The sequence below is a fragment of the Vespula vulgaris genome, chromosome 1, assembly GCF_905475345.1.
Source record: "Vespula vulgaris chromosome 1, iyVesVulg1.1, whole genome shotgun sequence".
NCBI classification, from domain to species: domain Eukaryota; kingdom Metazoa; phylum Arthropoda; class Insecta; order Hymenoptera; family Vespidae; genus Vespula; species Vespula vulgaris.
This window is the reverse complement of record NC_066586.1, coordinates 78,455-96,799: the sequence shown is the minus strand read 5'-3', so window position 1 is coordinate 96,799 and position 18,345 is coordinate 78,455. Positions and strand designations below refer to the sequence as shown.

The 18,345-nt window shown below is 51.5% G+C and overlaps 1 protein-coding gene across 3 annotated transcripts in view; it reads left to right on the top strand.

Moving 5' to 3' along the window:
- LOC127071884 (RNA polymerase II elongation factor Ell-like) overlaps window positions 1–18,345 on the top strand; it is a 52,772-nt gene that overhangs the window by 11,354 nt on the left and 23,073 nt on the right. For 2 of the 3 annotated variants that reach the window (XR_007785268.1, XM_051011680.1), the window contains exon 2: window positions 2,876–2,923. Coding sequence is in view for 1 of the 3 variants with exons in the window: in XM_051011680.1 (XP_050867637.1) it covers window positions 2,876–2,923 (48 nt within the window). In the remaining 2 variants the exon portion in view is untranslated. Of the gene's footprint in view, window positions 1–2,875; window positions 2,924–3,758; window positions 18,340–18,345 lie in introns of those variants that run through there. The other variant, XM_051011702.1, reaches the window with a different exon arrangement.

Below are 18,345 nucleotides of genomic sequence, written 5' to 3'. Positions count from 1 at the left end.
GTTAAGGTCCTCCTTCTCTCCTTTCTTCCGTACTTTCCGCAGGATCGTCTTTCCGTCTCTCTCCCTTCGGGAGGAAGAAACGAAAATTTGTCCCGGCACCGACCCGACGTCGCGCGATGCGAGACGAAGGGCCGATACAGTGGAAAGACAGAAAGAGACGTTCTTCTTTTCCTTTTTTTTTCTTCGTTACTCCGCTCGAGCGTAAGAACGCGCGCTCGCTCGGCAGCCCTCGACCCATGCGAGCGTGATCGTTCGAAGGAGGAAGTCGCGACGAAGGTTGGCCGGTTTTATACTGGCAAGAAAATAATCACGACGTGGCATATGTTTTGCGTTGGATAGTCCGTCGTCGTCTTTTCTACGACGCACACGTCGCTTCTCGTGTCGCGTAAGCGTCGGACGAAACATGGAGATACGGCGGCGGCGGCGGCGGCCGTTGGACGAGAAAAGGAAGGACAGCTCGTGGCTGCTCGGCTCCTCTGACCTAGAAATCGATCGATACCGATTGGTTGAGCCGCGCGTTCATTTTTCTCTCTCTCTCTCTCTCTCGCTCTCGCAAAGGTCCACAAACCCGTTTGACATTTAGACGCATACTTAAATCGTTAGATCCGTCTGCAGGAGAGCTGGCTCGTTCGTAACGGCGAACGAGCGTATAACAATTTACCTTCGATCGACCCATTTCTTCGTATTTCTTTATTTGCACTTTTCCTTCTCTCCCGGACGCGGGAGAGAAAAGTCTTGTTCGCTTCGCGTCGAAGAGACCCGAGGGATCGTCTACGAATTTCTTACGGAATCGATAGAGACTGCGGGCGAAACGAGCGCCCATCGTAGGCCGTATTTTTGCATGTTCGTAATTGCAGGAGAAACGTCATCTTTTAGTTGTTCATTTGCTTTCGAGCGTTACGAACAGCGCGACGTTGCGGTCTTACGTCGCGGTCGTATCTCGAGCCTCGGTCGTCGGATACGCGCGTGGAACGTAGTGGCTCGTGAGCGCGGACTCGGCGACATTCCGGAGTCGGCGCGTGTCTTCGATAGCGCGTGACCGCGTTAGGTGGCCAACGACTGTCGCATCGGATAAGATAACGACGTTCGTTCTCGCATCTTTCGACGGCATAGGATCGATGACGATAACGACGAGGGTTAACGCGCCGATTGACGAGACCTTCGAAGGAACGAGCGCGGACGGAGGGTCGGACGTCGAGAATCTCGGAGAGAGCGCGGTCGCGGAAAGCGGTCCGCGCGTGCGGCCTCGAGCGAGGTGCGGCGGCCGGATCTACACGGATGCGTCTGGAATACGCGTAGGATCCGTCCAGGACGAGCGCGTCGCGAAACGGAATCCGGACAAAGGCGTTCTCGAAGGCGGCTCGCGTAGACGCTCCTACACGCGCACGCGCGTGTATCGTTAAACGTGGATATTACGTATCGCAGAGGCGAGAGAAGTTTAACGCGACGCGACGCGACGCGACGCGAAGGGAGACGCTCGCGGCTCGAGTTCGCCGTCCGAGAGAAAGTGAACCAGTTGGCGGTGTTGCCGAATATCTCGGCTTCTCCGCTCTACGAGCAGTCGTCCCGATGAAATCCACATACCGCGAATTGGCAACGACGCGTCTCGAGCTTCGCGCGATCACGCCTCGCGTCGAGCGATTAATCGACTCGCTCGCTCGCGATTTTTGGCGAATCGCCCGCGCCCTCTGCCTCTCCCCTCGTGCGAACGCGCTCCCGATGGATCCGAGGCGATGGAGGCGGCGAGACGACGAGACGCGCCTGCGACGGAAGGGGACGAAAGGAGGAGTACTCGTCGTCGACGACGATTCGCTCGGCGGTGAACCCGGACGAGGGGTGGCAGCGCCTTGGATATTCGTCGAGGGTAGAAAAGAGACGCTAGGAACGTAGGAGGAGAGGAAAGTCAGAGTCCTCGGCTTTCGCTTTCGCTTTCGTTCGAAGACGACGATGCGTTCTCATAGACGTTTGACGCTTTGCTAAATGCCTCGTGTCTAGGGTGTCCGAGAGAGAGAGGGAGAGACTGCCGCCTTCGGTAAACCAATCGTTCCACGGATCGTTGCGATAATTACAATTCCAATGGATTCTAATGGATTCTAATGGATCGAGAGAAAGCACGCGGCGGGAACCGATAACGCGCGATTACTCGCATTTACGAAACGAGACGTCGAACGGTTCTCCAGATCTTTTCTTCCCCCTTCTCCTTCCCTCCGTTTCTCGGCTAAGGATCGTCGACGCGTCTCGGGTGAAAGCGTTCGAACCATCTTCGAACGTTCTCTTACAACGTCTTTTTCCGTAGCCAACCCTCTCTCTCCCTCCGGCGCGCATCTATCCTCGGACGCGATTACGAGACGGAACGAGGAATTTCGGATTTATTTTTTCGGATTCGCGAGCCCCGTCGGCTCTTACCGGCGGCGGGACTTTCCCTTTCCGAGCGATCGTCCGCTCGCCCGAGAGCCTGGAAATCGCACGCGAAATGACGCGCGATACGACGCATCGATACTTTCTCGCGCGAAGGCTGCTGCGGCTTTTCTATCGATCTTTGCCTCTCGACGATGCCAAGTTATTCCCAAATATAAGAGCAAAACTTTCATGCGGGTAAACGCTCGCGAGCGTTCGAACAATTATATAAGAAATTACGTAACGACGCGGTGTCGCGACGCTCGGACACGCACGCAGGGGTGCGAGAGCCATTGTTGCTTAACGACGATTAATCGCTGCTCTCCTTCCCCCTCGACCTTGCGCGCGCCGACTCTCGAGCCAATTCTTCCTACGTCACGACCCGATGCGCTCCACGGCGTTGCCCGAAATTTCCGAAATTTCCGAAGTACTCGTTACTCACGTTATTCACGCATGTTCTTTTTCTTACGTGTTTCAGAATAAGACCAGCCAGAACCCTACGATACAGTTCCTAGGAAACGAGGGGGTAAGTAGAGAACGTTCGGTCTCTCGGCCGACGGCTTTTCAACGCGAATTCGCGCCTAGCTAGGAGGAAACGCGCGTTCCAGGCGCGACGTTCCAGACAGCCTTCGGGTATTCCCGTTGACGCGATCGACGCGTCTCTCAGGGTTCTCGGAAGTTCAACGATTTTCGCTTTCGGCAGGTGCCGCATTTCGTTCCGACAAACGCGGAGAACAAAAGATGCGGGGACGCGGGTCGACCTCCCAAAAAATTATCCCACGAGATCGCACGCTCGTTCGTTAAAAGTCAGTCTCGTCGTCGACGTCACGCCGAGCGACGCAACGTCGAGCGCGGCGAAGGTTCCTCGGTGAAGGCGATCGAGGTCGTCCGTGCAAGGTTGTCCGCCGTTTTCTCTCCCCTCTCGCCTCTCTAGTCGTCGCTATTGCCAATTCCCCCTTGCTACCCCCTCCCTCCTTCTCTCCTCGATCTTCTCGAATTCGCGTTGCGCTAATCGCGAGCGAGCGCTTACGATCGACCGATGTCTCGAGCCTCTCGTGTCGACGAGAATCTTCATCGGGGGGCCGCTCCGTGCCTTTGCTCGGAGCGGCGCGCAGATGGTCGAGTACGGCCGTCGCGCTCGAGATCGTTCGTCGATGGCAGCCTCCCCTAGCTCGTCTCCGTTTCCTCGGTCCTCCTAGCCCGTTTTTCCTTCGCGAATAGAATTCCTTATAAATCCTCGATCCGAAAACGCGTGTCGCGCGTCGAAGATTCGGAGGTAATCGACCTCTCCCTACATCTCCCTCCTCCTCTTTCTCTCGGTGTTCCTTTTTTGGGTGTGGTCGCTTCTCTCCGACGGACACGTCCCTGTCTTTTCCCGCTCGAAAAGCAGCTAGGTACTCCATTTCGTCGAACGTTTCTAGTCGATTCTATGCATCGATGGTAGGAAATCGAGGATGGAGCTCGACGGGGAAACCGCGTCCGCGACCTTTTATCTCGCAGGCTCCGACGAGTTTTACCTCGGAACGGATGCGCGACGTTACCGCCTTAGGACCGAGCTCTACTCGACGCTCGAGTCGGGAAATCTAATGACGGACCGATCGACGTCGGACGAAGCAGGCCGAACGTTGCCACGGCGGCGCGCCTCTTCTTCGTCGATTCGTCGAAAGAATTCGCAAGAGGAAAAAGACGCTCCGATCGACGCGCCGTTCGTCTTACCTCGGCCTACGATTCGAGTCTACGAGAAGGACATTTGTTTCGACCTTCCGGCTCTTATCGCGTAAGCAAAATCGGACGCGTCGAGTCGATGCGCGTGCGAGCGTGAAAACTCTCTTAGATCCGGCGCGCTAGGTGCGCTCTGGCCGCCCCCAGCTCGTTCGCAATAATTTCTATCGTTCGATATGACGGATCGGTAGGATAAGGCCCGTGTATACACGTATATACGTATGCACGTATGCATTCGCCGGCAGGACGTCGCAAACGTTTCTTGGGCTTCGCTCTACCGCGCGACGACGTAACCCTTGCGGACGGATCTCGTATCTTCTTCGTTCGCGACGGACTCGGGGACGTTTTCTCGCCCTCTCTCGCGTCTCTTCGGGATTATTCTCGGAGAAAGTTTTCTGCCGCTGCGCAATGGTCCGTATCGTCCTCGTATCTCGCACGACGATAAGTCAAAAATCGACTCGCTTAGAGGATTCGGTATAGAAACTCGTTCTTCTCTTATTCGCTTCATCGCTCGAAAGTAGAGTCTTAAATCGCGTCGTCCGCCTCGACCGACAGCGTTTCCGTTTCCTTTTTTCCTTCTGGTCGTTGGGTCAAAAAGCGAGTGTCGTTATTCCGGCGTAATTCGCTTCGAGCGAGGAACTCGTCGTTTGCTCGTTGCACGGCGAGGGAACCCCGCCGCCGTTCCCAATCGTCGAGCGCGACCGGCCGCTCTCGGTAGCGTCCCGAATAACGCGACTCATAGGGCTACCTGTGAGAAAGAGAAAAGGGGAGAACGGCGGAGCGTCCGAGGACGCTCGCTTTTGACGCGGCTGGCGAGTTTCGTGCTTCGTATTTAAACGTATGCGCGGAGTGTACGTATGCACGCGCGGACCTCGTGCATGTATTTAGCGTATACCCGTAACGTAGTTAACGTTTTCTTACGCGTACAGTGCGCTCACGCGCTTACTTTCGCATCGTTGCCTTTCACTCGGACGACTTACCGACCGTCGTCCGTTTTACGCGAGCCTTTATCCGCGCTTTATTCGTGCCGCTGTAACCGTTGTCGTCCTTTACCACCCGTCGCTCCTTCTCTCCTTTTATCGGGCAAATTAATCGCGTCTAAAAGGGGGAAGGCTCCGTCGAAGGAGGAAGCGAGAACGTTGATCGTCAACGCGCGCGATCGATGCGGCGAGAAAGGAAATAGTTCGATCCCGCGTCGCAGCGACGCTCGTTGGACGCTTCTCGTTGCTCGCGCGGCTGCCTCTCCTCTCGGCAACGACGGACGCGAAACGTCGCTCCTTGCCGTAACAGTTACTTTTACGCGTGACCCACTTCCAGCCATTCCAGCGGTCGAATCTAAGCGCGGCTCGCGACTACAAGTGGGTCGAACGATCCGAGCGAGAATCCTCTCTTGGCCTCGGCGTCGAGCTCGACGATTATATCGCGATTATCGTCGATTAGCGCGACGCGTCGCCAAACGAGAGAGGAGTTTCTTCGTCGCGACGACGATCGCGGAAAGATCCAAGGGACGCGCGAGAGAAGATCTGAGAGATTTTGTGCTCGTGGTCACGAGCCCCCAAGGTCGCCGCTCCTCGCTTCTCCGTCGGTCGCGCGAGATTCGCCGAATTGCTGCGGCCCTCGAAAGCTCTCGGGAAAGAAAAAGGTCTCAAGGAAGAAATGATCCTATCGATCCGCGATAACGGATTGATCTTTCTACGGAGCCGAGTGATACCATTAGAGGACGATGTTATTTAACTTTTAGGTAAAACGCGATACCGCGCCGTCCGTCCGTACTTCCCTCGCTCTTTCCCTCGCTCTTCCTTCCGACGCCTCTCCGAACGGACGGCAGAAATCGCGTAAATTTTTGTAGCTTCGCGACGACTCGCGAGGGATACGTTAGACGCCTACGGATCTATCTTCCGCTTCTATTCCAGTCGCTAAACGAGAGGCAATTAGACCTAATTAGCGATTCGTACAGGTAAATACTCGTATTCGAATGTCGCGTAAATAAATACCTCGGGAGAGCGACGAAGCACGATTGCCAAGATACCGGCAATTTCTTTCGACGCGAAAAATCGCGACCGCGATCTTTTCCGTATCTCTCGCGACTGAAAAACAAAGGGTGCTTGTCCTTGAACGGGGAAAGTCGGCGACTTTGAGAGCGGATCGGCGAGGATCGATAGTCTCGTTCCAAGTACGTAATACGTATGAAAATACGTCGGGCGAAACGGAAGGAGAAGGCGTCTAAAAGGTGGAACCGCCCTTTCGAATTTAGGACGATCGATCGACGCCGGTCGTAATAGCGTGCGAAGCCGCGGCCAATCGAAATCGCTAGACGGCCATTCCCCGTAGGCGGCGCGCCGCGCCGTTCGGAGCGAAACCCGCTACGAACACGGTTTTGCGACAGTTTCAAATAGGATTTCCCTTCGGCGTAAGCAACGATACTCGAAGAATGGTACGACCTATCTTCCATCGTCCCGTCTTCCTATAGCATCTTCTACTCGGAAGAGAAATGCGTTTGACGCCGTAAATCCGATATCGGTTAATATTCGGGCTCCTACGAACTGATACGAACGCGAAGAAGCTCCTAATCGTAGTTTCTATTTTCCAAAGACTTCTCGTCGCAGGCGTCCTAGGTCGGGAACCTACGAACGAACTCTCTTCCTCCTCCCACGACGATGCGCCTTTGTGCGGAGCTTTTCCCCTTGGACGCGCGAGCGCGCTCTCGCACCCGACTGCTCTTTGCGTATGTATAGACGCGAGAGTGCAAAGGATAGCGAGAGACTCTACACGGAAGATCGTTAGACTCCTCGCGCGTGCGCGTGCACGCACGCCGTAGAGACGCGTAAATAACACGCGTGCGAGTTCGATTTCAAACGCGCCTCGCGGCTAATCTAGCGACACGAACAGTTGCGCGCTAGTTTTCAATCAACCGCGAGAAGTATATGCTTGTACGGTTGTTCTCTCTCCTCATCTTCGTCGGTGGGTCTCTCCGTACGACGGGTTACGAATATATCAAACTTTTGCTCTTACTCCTCGTACCGCTTCTCCACGATTTTTATCGTCGATTATCTCTCCTTCTCGAAAGATATACCGAAAATCGGAACTCGAACGCCTCCAACGTTCCTTCTAAATTTGCTTTCGAGCTCTCGACTTTATCGCGTTTATTGTTTTCCAGTGACACCGTATTAACGACGATACGACGGTATCGATGAATTTACGTAATCGAGACGATAGTCGCGCTCGTGCTACGTATTTCTTGTACGCGACGAGCAACTTCGTTCGTTAGCAGCAACTTGTTATCGGCCCATAGCAGCGATTGAAAAAAATAATAATCGCGAAAATAAAACATAGAGCGAGACATTTGACGGAAACGATATCAAAGTTTACTACCGATAACTATATATATTTATATATATGGAGGGGCGGAGGGGAGGAGGTCGCATTTAAATCTTTTCGCTCCGAACGGCCAATGCGAAGAGCCTATATGCAATGTACTTGTGTGTAAAAATGGTCGAAAAATTGACTGTCGATGATCGAATAAAGCATCGAGCACGCGTAAGCACGCGCGCGTTAGCGACGATTTGTCCACGGCGTTGTTCCGTTTCATGGCGAACGCATTGTTTCGCGAGAAAGTCTGAAAAGTCTGTCGTTCGAACAACGTTGAAATATATTTTTTTTTCTCCTATTTCTCTTAATCGAAGAACGGCGGAAATTTTGAAACGCGATCAACGAAGAAAGAGATCGAAGACGTTCTACGAAAAGATCGATAGCGAGTAATTTATACGACCGTTACGCGGTTCCGTCGAGCGCGCAATTAGCGTCGACTCCGCGCGAACGTTCGCGCTCCTTCGTTTCTCACGCGGCTCGTTACATCTTTCGACGCGATATTTCGTTGTCTTAAGAAAGACCACGATTAGAAATTCGAGTAAGGTGCGAAGGTGATTCGAAGGTAATCGTTAATCTCTAAGGATCGAAACGTCTCGCTCTCTCGTGAAAATACCGTTAAAAGATTCGACGTTCGTACGTCGTTCTAACGGCCTATCTCGCCCATAAGAAATAGACGAAATTTATCGAAGAACGGTATTCGGTGACGTAACGCGCGTGGTTCTTTTCAAACGATCCGATCGCGGTTACGGGTTACGCTTCTTTCTTCGGTTTGTGAGGCCGTTCGACGCCATCGATGTGTTTCTAATGTCAGAACGTTTTGCGACAAGAATTCGATGAAAATCGAAAAAGAAGATAGAACCTTTGAAAGCTTCTCGCTTTCAAAGTCCTCGAGTGAAATTCGTGCAAGGTCGCAAAGTCTCCTCGGTGCGAACGATTTAGACCGGAAATTCCGGAGGCGATCGTGCGAGCGTCGATCGTTCGCACGCACACGCGCGCTCGTATAATTCTCTCGCTTCCCCCTCCCCCCCCCCCCCCCTCTAGTTTCCATTCATAGCGTAACCTACACTCCTCTCTTTTCAACTACGACACCTTTTCCTTCTTCCTTCTAGCTCGACTGCAACGGTGCGATTACTGAAATTCCGAATTCATTAGCGGCGAATGACTTTCACTTTGCTCACGCGACACGCGTCGTACTCATTTCTCACGGGCTTTAACGACAAATTGCGTCTGAATTATACTCGAATTTCTCCATTTCCGAGTAATCTCTTGTCACGCTCGATGAATTTCAACGTGTCAACGCGCGTATCTAGTGAAAAGAAGAAAAGATTTGCAAAAGATATAAAAACCATAAAAAAAAAAAGGCGAGAAACTACGAATCCCCTTTCTAGCGTTTGCGTCGGTGACTTCTCTTTTAAGATCGCGATCGGCGTATACGACCGATCGATCGATCGGTAATCGATACCGGGTTAAGGCGTTACGACCGGAAATCGAATAACGTGTCAGTGGGTCGAGGAACTCGAAACGACGTATGTCGGCTCCATCGTATAGATTCTTTTTCTTTTTCTTGGAATGACGGGGAAAATTGTCTAATTTCTTTCTTCCGCTTCCTCGCTCCTCGAGTGCGAACCAAGACGTCGATTTACTAGCAAAATATTTGCGTAAGCGCCGGACCAACCAGCGACTAGCCCGTACGCTTGGTCGTCCCCGACAACGATTTTTTTTTCGAAAACAGACCTCGAGGCAAGCTTCTTCCGTAGAGGCGATAAACTCGAAAATTCTCGCTCGCCAGGCCTTTAAAGACCTTTTCAAATTTCTCAGTCGTTGGCGTATCAGCGATATCGAAACGCAAAACTTGTATCAAGGCTTATCGATCGCGCGTATATACCGAAAGACGTACGATACGTTTGTTGCACAATTTTGCTAACGTAGCAATATGCTCCGACAACGACGATGGCGACATAAACGCGAGAATATCGCTTTGTTTCCAACGATTTGACGCTTTATCGCGAAACTTTCGAACGTCGCGTTCTCGATCCAGCAACGCCTAACATATTTCGGCGATACGATACAAATAATTGAACATCTATTTAATATCGTTTAATTCGTAAAGGACCAACGATACGGATAACGAATCGAAAAGGCTCGATATCTCGACAAAAAGCAGTTGCGACGTTGCGCTTCACTAGAGATAGAGAGAACGTTTTACGACCATGTCGCGTACATGTCGATACTTTCCAAGAGATCGTCGACGATCGCGAAAGGAGCCTCTCGTGTCTTTTACGCGTCATTTTTAGCCCGCGGCGCTGACACCTGCGATTTCGAGCTTCGCGAACTCCTCTTTCCTTCGGTCGATTTCGGAAAGATATCTTGCGGATATCTTGGAGAATAACTCCAATTCGATGGAACGAAAGCAACGACGAATAACGCGACTAAAAGTAACGCGAATGGTGCAGATATGTGCGTGTACGTACACGTGTACCAAGTGTGCAAAAAAAAATATATGTGTATATGCATACGTGTGTCTACATATTTTTCCGATGCGACAGATAAGCGAAGCTTCGGAACAAACAAATGAAACGCGAAAGATTATATAAGTGAAAACGATTGGCGGAGGTCACCGATCGTCTTTCTCCGTTCGCATTTTATTCCGTCCCAACAAAGAAAATCATTCTTCGATGCGACAAAAAGAATTACATTGAATAAAGAAAGGATGGAGAAAGATTTGAATCGTACGTATCGTATGCTCGTAGAACGAGATACATACGTATACGTATAAGCGCGAACGTTGGAAGGAGAACGAAGCCAATGATTATACGATATGCGGGGAGAAGACGCGAGGGCTTCGTCCAAGCTCCTTTATGTAAACCTTGAGCCTAGATCCGGATTCTTGAGTAGCGACGCGGGAACGAGGGAAAGAGAGAGAAAGAGAGAGGGTAACGCGTGCAACGAGCCAAAGAGAAAAGAAAGAGAAGAGAAGGGGTAATACTTCTATTCGATGGAAGGGGATGACCGAGAAAGGGGACAAGAGGAAGGGGGAAATCATACGGAATCCACGCACTTTTAGATCGGCCACGAGGGAAAAGCCAAGCACGTCGGCGAAAGTGTTCTCTTTGGTATCGTCGACGATCACCCGAGAGAGAGAGAGAGAGAGAGAAGCACGAATTTAATGGCGGGTCACGTCGAAGAAAGGGAGAGAGAGAGAGAGAGAGAAATTGTCCGTATCTTTCGCGATCTTCGCCACGATCGATCGATCGAAGCTACCTCTCGCGACTCTCGACTTTAATGGATATCGTACCGACGCAAACGTATCAACGTGTATCTATGTAAGAAGCGTATGTATTGTAATAGAGGTACATGTCGAATACTAGCCAATTAAATGTTCTCTTTGGGGAACAAGTAACGAGGACACGCCCGTTCGGTTTATTCGCAAAGTAGGATTTGCGGTTTAATTTTTCTTTTACCGATTCGCTTCTTTCTTTCGACGTGCTTTCGAAACATCGCTTTGAAACGGACAGGGATTATAGGAACGATAGGACGTTATCGCGAAATCGTTACAAGCGACACGACGATATCGCTCGAGTCACGAGTAGAATAACCGCGCGACGATAATACCTGCTTCCTAGTATAACTATCTGGGATAATTATCCGTTCCCGCGATGCCGTTTCGAGATAAGAAAGAAAAACTCGATTATCGCCAAAATAACGTAAAAAAAGGAAAAAAGGAAAAAAGAAAAAAAAAGCTGGTCGAAGGATTCGGGAACGCGAGCCTTTCGACGTGGGCCTCTTGCGTACATATCGGCGTTCGTCGCGCATCGATAAAAATGACCTCGTTTCTGTCAAACGGAGATTAAGTAACCATGTTCCAAGCCGCGCGTTATACTTCCTTTCACTGACAGAACTCCGCGGTGCGCGCGCCTAAGAATTGCGCCGCTTCACGGCGAGAGAGCGCACGGCCTCTACGTCTTCGACTTTACCACTTTGCTCGTTTGTGCGCGTGCCTCTTACGCATCTCTTTTTATTACTTAACATTACTTTTACTTCGTACATTTTTCGTTGATCGTACATCACGACTCCGTTAAGTCACTCGGATTTCTTTGCGCGGAAGATGGACGTACGATGCGAGACGCCTATACGATGGCGAATAAAAAATCTATCTAGTCATTGCTATTATCTCTTTCTCTCCCACTTTGCTGTGGTAATCTCTCTCTCTCTCTCTCTCTCTTGCCCCCCTTCTCCTTCTCCTTCCACGATGCCGGAGGTATGTAGGCTGTGCCACATCCTTGCCCGGAAACCGTTACCTCGCTGGCTTTACACTCAATGGAGCTCGCCATACCGTTGTTTCCCATACACGAATTTCCTTTGCTACCTTCGTCGATCGCAGAGTCGAGCGGAACTTCTTATAGGGCACCGATTCGGGAACTCGTCGCGTCGCGCGACGTCGCTTTTCAAGGACGCAAACTGCCTCCGTCGAAGACGCCACCTCCTACGGTCTCGGAATTCGTCCTTGTCTCGTTTGCCTCGAGTGCCGCTTTTACGAATCTTTGATTTACGAGACGACGTTAAAAAATTTATCCGTCCTTCGACGTTCCCGTCGGATCGTGGAAGAGAGACAAAAGATTCGATCGAGAGGAATCGAGGAAGAGGTCGATACGAATCGCACGACGTTTATTCATCGCGGAGACACGCATACCGCTCCTTCGAAATCGCGCGTGCTCGAGGAAAGTGCTCGAGCGTCGTCCTTGGATGTTGCCACGATCGCTGCTTTCTACGCTCCTTTCCGTCCAATCCTCTCTCCTATTTTTCTTTTCATTCGTTCGAGCAAAGGTTTGAGTTTCAGCGTGAAATCGACAGAACGCGAAAAGGCTCGTGAAAAAGATACGTCGCCGTGCGCGGAGATCAAAGTGCGATGAAATCGCAGAAGTAAGAGCGGAACGAACGAGTGGATGAGAAAAGAGAGAAAGAAAGGGTTGGAGAGGCCGGGAGAGAGGAAGGAAGGTTCGTCGCAGTAGTTAAAAGCAGCGATGCGTCCGAAACGTCGGCGCCACGTCCGTGCGAGAAACGCGAAACGCGTACATATTTCTTTCTCTCTTCTGATTCAGCAAGAAAAAATAGATTATCGCCCGCAAAACGTTATCCGTATAATAAAACGTTGTACGCGATTCGTTTAACGCTTACAATACGAGCGCTTTATGCATTTTTACGAACGTCGACTATCTTACTTCGTATCATTTTAACGCCACGTCCGAAATAGCGAGTCTCCTTGGCGATATCTTTGCGAAACGGAGAATACGAAACTCTTTTGTACGTTTCTACGGGACGTTGTATTTACACGAGTCGAAACGAAGAACGCGCGATAAACTTTTTCTCGAACATTTGTTATTATTTGCTTAAGAAGAGCACGTTCCGGTCGCACAGGCGCGAGATCGTTTTTCGTATTTCATATTTTATGTTTTCAAAATAATCCGGGCGTTCGTCGGAAACGTTCCACTTTCCGCGAGGTAAGAAATTTCATTACGCCTCAAGGATACCGAGAATAACAAACTACGATTGGAATGTAAAATTGGAGCCTACTTATCGATACAGCGATCGTCTTTGTACGAAACTACGGATAGGCGTTTCTCTCGGGTTCTTTTTCGAAGTTCACGTGGACACGAGAGCGCTCTCTCTCTCTCTCTCTCTCTCTCTCTCTCTCTCTCTCTCTCTCTCTCTCCACTTTCCACAGCCGCCTCCTTGGCTCGTCTTTGGATCGCCGAAACGGCATGGAAGTGGGCCGAGAATTATTTATACGTCGCTCGACACAGCTGATCTCTCTTCTCCTCCTCTTTCTATCTTTCTCTTTGCCCCCGTATTTTTGTGCGTCTAGGCGTGGAGCCAGCGGCCAACCGCGAAAAGATGAAAAGGGAGAGAAGGGAGTAAGGAGAGAAAAATATAAAGACGCGCGACGAGGAAGAAAGAAGAACGAAGGGAAAAAAGTATTCAAAGCCGAGGCGAGGCGAGGCGAGGCGCCCGTAGATATTTATTATCGGAAACTCGTTACCGCGAATAAAAAGACGGCGTTACGCGTGAAAACGACGAGAGAAACGAAAGAGGAGCCGGGATTAATAAAGTTTCTTCGTACGCGTACCGTCCACGTAGCGAGCCAAGTATAGCGATGGAAAATATAGCGACGAGGAGTAAGAAAAAAGTAAAATCTAACGTGCGAAAGAAGATAAGCGATAAAGCGTACATCGAACGTGCTCGTTTTTAATCGATCCGCGTCTATTGCATTATCGATTTGGTAGACGCGATTTCGAAACTCTTGCCTTTCCTTTCGTCTCGTATCTTCGTCGTGTGAGAGTGCAAGTATTCGAGAGGAGTAAAAATATGCGAGACGCTCTTTCTACTTCTCGACCTTTCGCGACGCGTACGAGCCCGATAAACTCGACGTCCACGGTAGATTGCTTCCTTTGCCATTGGAAAACGCAATTATTATCGCGAAACGAGAGAAGCACCTTCTCTTTCGAAGCACGGCCCGCACCTCCCGAGCCATCGCGGGATTATAATCTTTCCTTTGCGGTTTCCTCCGCGTTCAAAGTCGCGTCGCGAGCGATTATTTTTCCTTGCGACACTACTCCTGCGAGTCAGCTTTTCTCTTTTTCTCCTCCTCCTCCTCGCTTGTCTTCTCTTCTCTTCTCTTCTCCGTTTTCGCGATCGATCACGCTCCGTCGATCGTCTCGAAAGCGGACGCGTTCTAGCGTGTCTCGGGGAGACCGGATCGGCTCGAACCCGTCTCGAGAAAGAGGGAAAGGGAACGACTCGCAAAAGTTTCCATTTCGAAGGGCTTCCTTTCGAAAGAGGTCGCCAGTGACGTCACGACAGGATGCGCTCGAGATTGCGTCGTCGGTACCTTCGCGTCCGTTCTCGCGGAAAGCGGAGTGAGCCGCCTGTCGAACGCCTCGATCCGACGGCCTTTTTCGAGCGGTTGGCTAAGGCTAACCGATTTTCTTTCCTAGCCGCGTACAATACGATAACGACGCGTCGTTTCGTCATTTTAACGCGAATTAGACGATCCGCCGAGCCGATCGGGTCCTCTCGACGAGAGACGTTCGCGACGTTGTTTCTTCCGTCCTCTTTTCCGCGTTTTAACGCGTTCGCGATATACATTTCGACGCAGGTCGAACGGGTCGAACGAGTTTGTAATGAGAACGAGCGACGATAAAAGGAACGAGTCTCGGAAAAACGAAAAGTAAAACGAAAACGTATTCACGATATAAAGAAGAGGCGAGTCGCTGAAAGCAAACGCTTAGGGCGTTTGTTTATGGCATGATATTTATTTGGCCGAGGCATCGAGGCGATAACGCGATCGCAAGGCCATCCTAGGAAACGTAAAAAAATAATCGCGCGATTATCGCATCGATAATACGCAGATATAACGGAAGGACGCTCGTAAGACGGCAAAAAAAGTAGAGTCGTAACTCGGACTCGTATCCGCGATCGAACCGAGCCCGTGCACCTTCGATTCCTTTTATAACGCGATAACGGCTTTCAATGTCAGTAGGTCGCGTTTAACGACATTTTCAAAGCTCCACGTCGCGTCGTCGAGCTATCGCGCGCTCCTTCGACGTTTCTTCGGCTTCTTCCTCCCCCCCCCCTCTCTCGTCGCTCATGAAAATCTCGGTCGACGCTGGAAGGAAGAGAAGAGGCAAGAATTCGTCCGGTTGCGTCTCGCTGAAAATCCAAGGAATCCATCGCGGCGCGTTGCGGTGGTCGCGCAACGAGAACCTAAGCGGCTCGGCGTGCCTGCCGGCGCTATGTAGGTTACTATCGCAACGGTCTTCCGTGCCTCCTCCTCCTTCTCCTCCGCATCGAGCCGCTGCCTTTAAGAAGGTCGTTTACGGCGCAACCCGAATCCACTTTTCTCTTTTCTTCGCTTCCCTTCCCCTCCCTCGTCTTATCTTCTTTCCGCGCTCGAATCTCGCGTCGACGAAGGAACGGTCGAAAAGACTCGCGGTAAATCTTTCCCCCGATGGCCTCCCTCCGCCCGCGCGTTCGTTTTCCTCTCGATAGCGATCTTCGCGCTGGGATTAACCGTGCGCGATAACGAGCAACGGGGAATTACGTTCGCGTGGATGGAACGTGCCTCGACGTAACGCTCGTTGTATCTCCAAAAGAAATCGAAATAAAATCAATCGAACTACGCTCGTTTCGACGTCGAGAAAAACCTGGTAAACAGCGTAATTGCTCGTTCCGCGTCATTCCGTCGTCGTCGTCGTCGTCGTTGTTTGCTCGCGACCGACGAGACGCGCAGACGCTTCGAGCAGATCTCCTTCGTCGGCGCTTCGGAAGAGTCTCGAACGAGCCTGGACGCTGTTCGATGTTCACGCCCGCGATCGCCGTGACAAATCTTTCGTCCGACGTGCGCGCTCTCGAGAACTGGCCTGTGGTTGGTGGGGAAAGCCGAGCTATGCCACGTGATCGTCGCTCGCGGGTATATAAAGCCGCGCGATTCGAGCTGGAATCAGCCACTCGCCGCGGCTGGCTCCGAAGCGCTTCGATCGATATGCCGTTGTCGTTGCGCTTTACCTCGCTTCGTACCTGACACCGCGGTCTCGCGGTGCGGGCAAAGAGAACGAGAGAGAGAGAGAGAGAGAGAGAGAGAGAGAACCTACGAGCGCATATATTATGCACACATATCCGAACGGTAAGAAAGAGCAAGCGAGAGAGAGAGATAGAAAGACGGCGTAAGAGGAAAGAACCGTTTCGATATTCGATATCGACGGAAAGAGAAAGAGAAAGAGAAAGGGAAAGAAAAAGAGAGGAGGAGAAGGAGGAAATAATAAAGGAGAAAGGCACGTGCAGGCGTGATCAACGACTTGGGAAATGTCACGTGTACGATTCGCTTGGGGTAGGTCACAGAATTCGACGACCTCTAGAAGAGTGACGTAGGAAGTACGCTCTCATCCTCTTTCTAATTCGATACTATACCACCGGAACGAGTCGCTACTACCGTCGTCGTCACCAGTGACACCACTTTTATCGCTCTAGTAACCGACGACGTTTTCGTTGCGTCTTTGTCCTCGCCAAAGAGACGAGCGGACGGCTACCCTCTCGAGCAAAGAGTGCAAAAAATATATATATATACGCGCGCGCGCGCGCGCGACATACACGCGTGTGCGTACGCATATGCATGCGGCAGGCAGGCCGTCGTTCAGGGCGCGCGCGGTTCGACGGACGAGTCCTCGAGAATTCTTGGGCGTGGTTCGCCAAACGGAAGAGGACGACGCACGCTGGACCATCGACCAGCGGATCCTTGCGTTATAGGTCGTTGTTCGGGTACGACGGGTCGGGGAAAAAAAACGGAGAGAGAAAGAATCCGTATCCGTTCGAAGATACCTCGAACACGCCCGTATACAATATTACGTGTTACGTGCGAGCGCGTAAGGAGGAAAGCGACAGTCGCAACGGAGACGCGCATCGATCCAAGGTCCGCGAGTGAGCTCCTCCCCCTTGCCTTCGTTCGCCTCCTTTTCTTTTTTCCCTCTCGTTCTTCAAGGTGAACTCGAGTTGCCGACTACCAAAAGAGTCGAAAGGAGAAAGACGATCGCGCGTTTTCGCGAATACCGCGTAGTCATTGGCGCTGTTGATCCTCGTGACTCGGAATATAGAGAAACGAAGAGAGGACTTCCGAACCGCTTCGAACGTACCGGTTATACGTGCACCTAGAACGGAGGAACGATGGAAAATGGTCAAATTTCGTTCTTCGTAAGGACGCTTCGCTCCTGCATTCGCCGTAAGGGCCGAAGGAGAAAGAAGCAATTTTCTATCGCGTCCAACGATTTCTGCTTCCTCCTCTCGTCATTCCCTTCTCGCTCGCGAATCTCGACGCGCGTTGCGCTTCGACCGAGTCTTTGTTTTAAAATAGCCTAAATCGTTCTCGAGCGGATAGAGAGCGATGGGGATAGGGAGGAGGGAGGGGGAGGAGGAAAGTAGAAGCCGGGGCGCGTCGCGGATAATAATAAAGAACGGCGTTTGCGTGGGAGGAGGAGTCGTCCGATTCGTTCCAGTAAAATCCCGCTTTGTCTTATTTTTACTCGACTCGGACGCGCGCGTCGTCGCGAGCTCGCCTTTAGTTCTCTGTTGTCTATGATCGATAAGATTTCCTCCTCCTCGCTTCCGAGCCGAATCGAAGAATCTCGTATCGAAAATATTGGAAGGGAAAGGATCGTCGCGAACGAAAGAGGAACGTTCCACGGTCGTCGAAGCGCGTTTGCCGATCCTCGATGTCGCTCCGAGGTCGGTTCTCGCCGAGGAAAACGAGAGAGAGAGAGAGAGAAGGCTAGCTCCGTGCGCGCCCGTCTCTCGATGGATGCGTTATAAGGCCGTTTCCACGCTCTCTGGACTTTCGTCCGTGTGGGAGAGCAATCTCCGCGATAGAGAGCTGGCAAAAGGCACCACCTCTGCGGCGGTCGCTCTGAGAAATCCGATCGTAATTACTTCCGAGTCGGTGAGGCCTTCTACGGACTCACCGTGAAAACGGAAATTCACTTTCTTTGCCTTGGCATCGTGCTACGGCTTTCCCCCGCGCCCCCTCTATTTCTCTCCCAAGCGCGTTCCCACTTCTCGACGCGCGTTTCTTCCATTAAAAGTTTGCTTCGTTCGACGGTCGACTGATTTGCTCGAATTTATACCGTACCTGCGCGTTCTACTTTTCCTTCGGATAGATATCGCAACGCCGATAAGCTCTACCCCCTCCCCCCCCTCTCTCTCTTCGCCGCTCTAAGAATGATGCAACGGTCTTGTTTTTCTACGCAATGAAGATAAAAAACGAAAGAGACGAAGACTCGCGCTCGACGAGATATACGACGTGCTCAGGTAAGA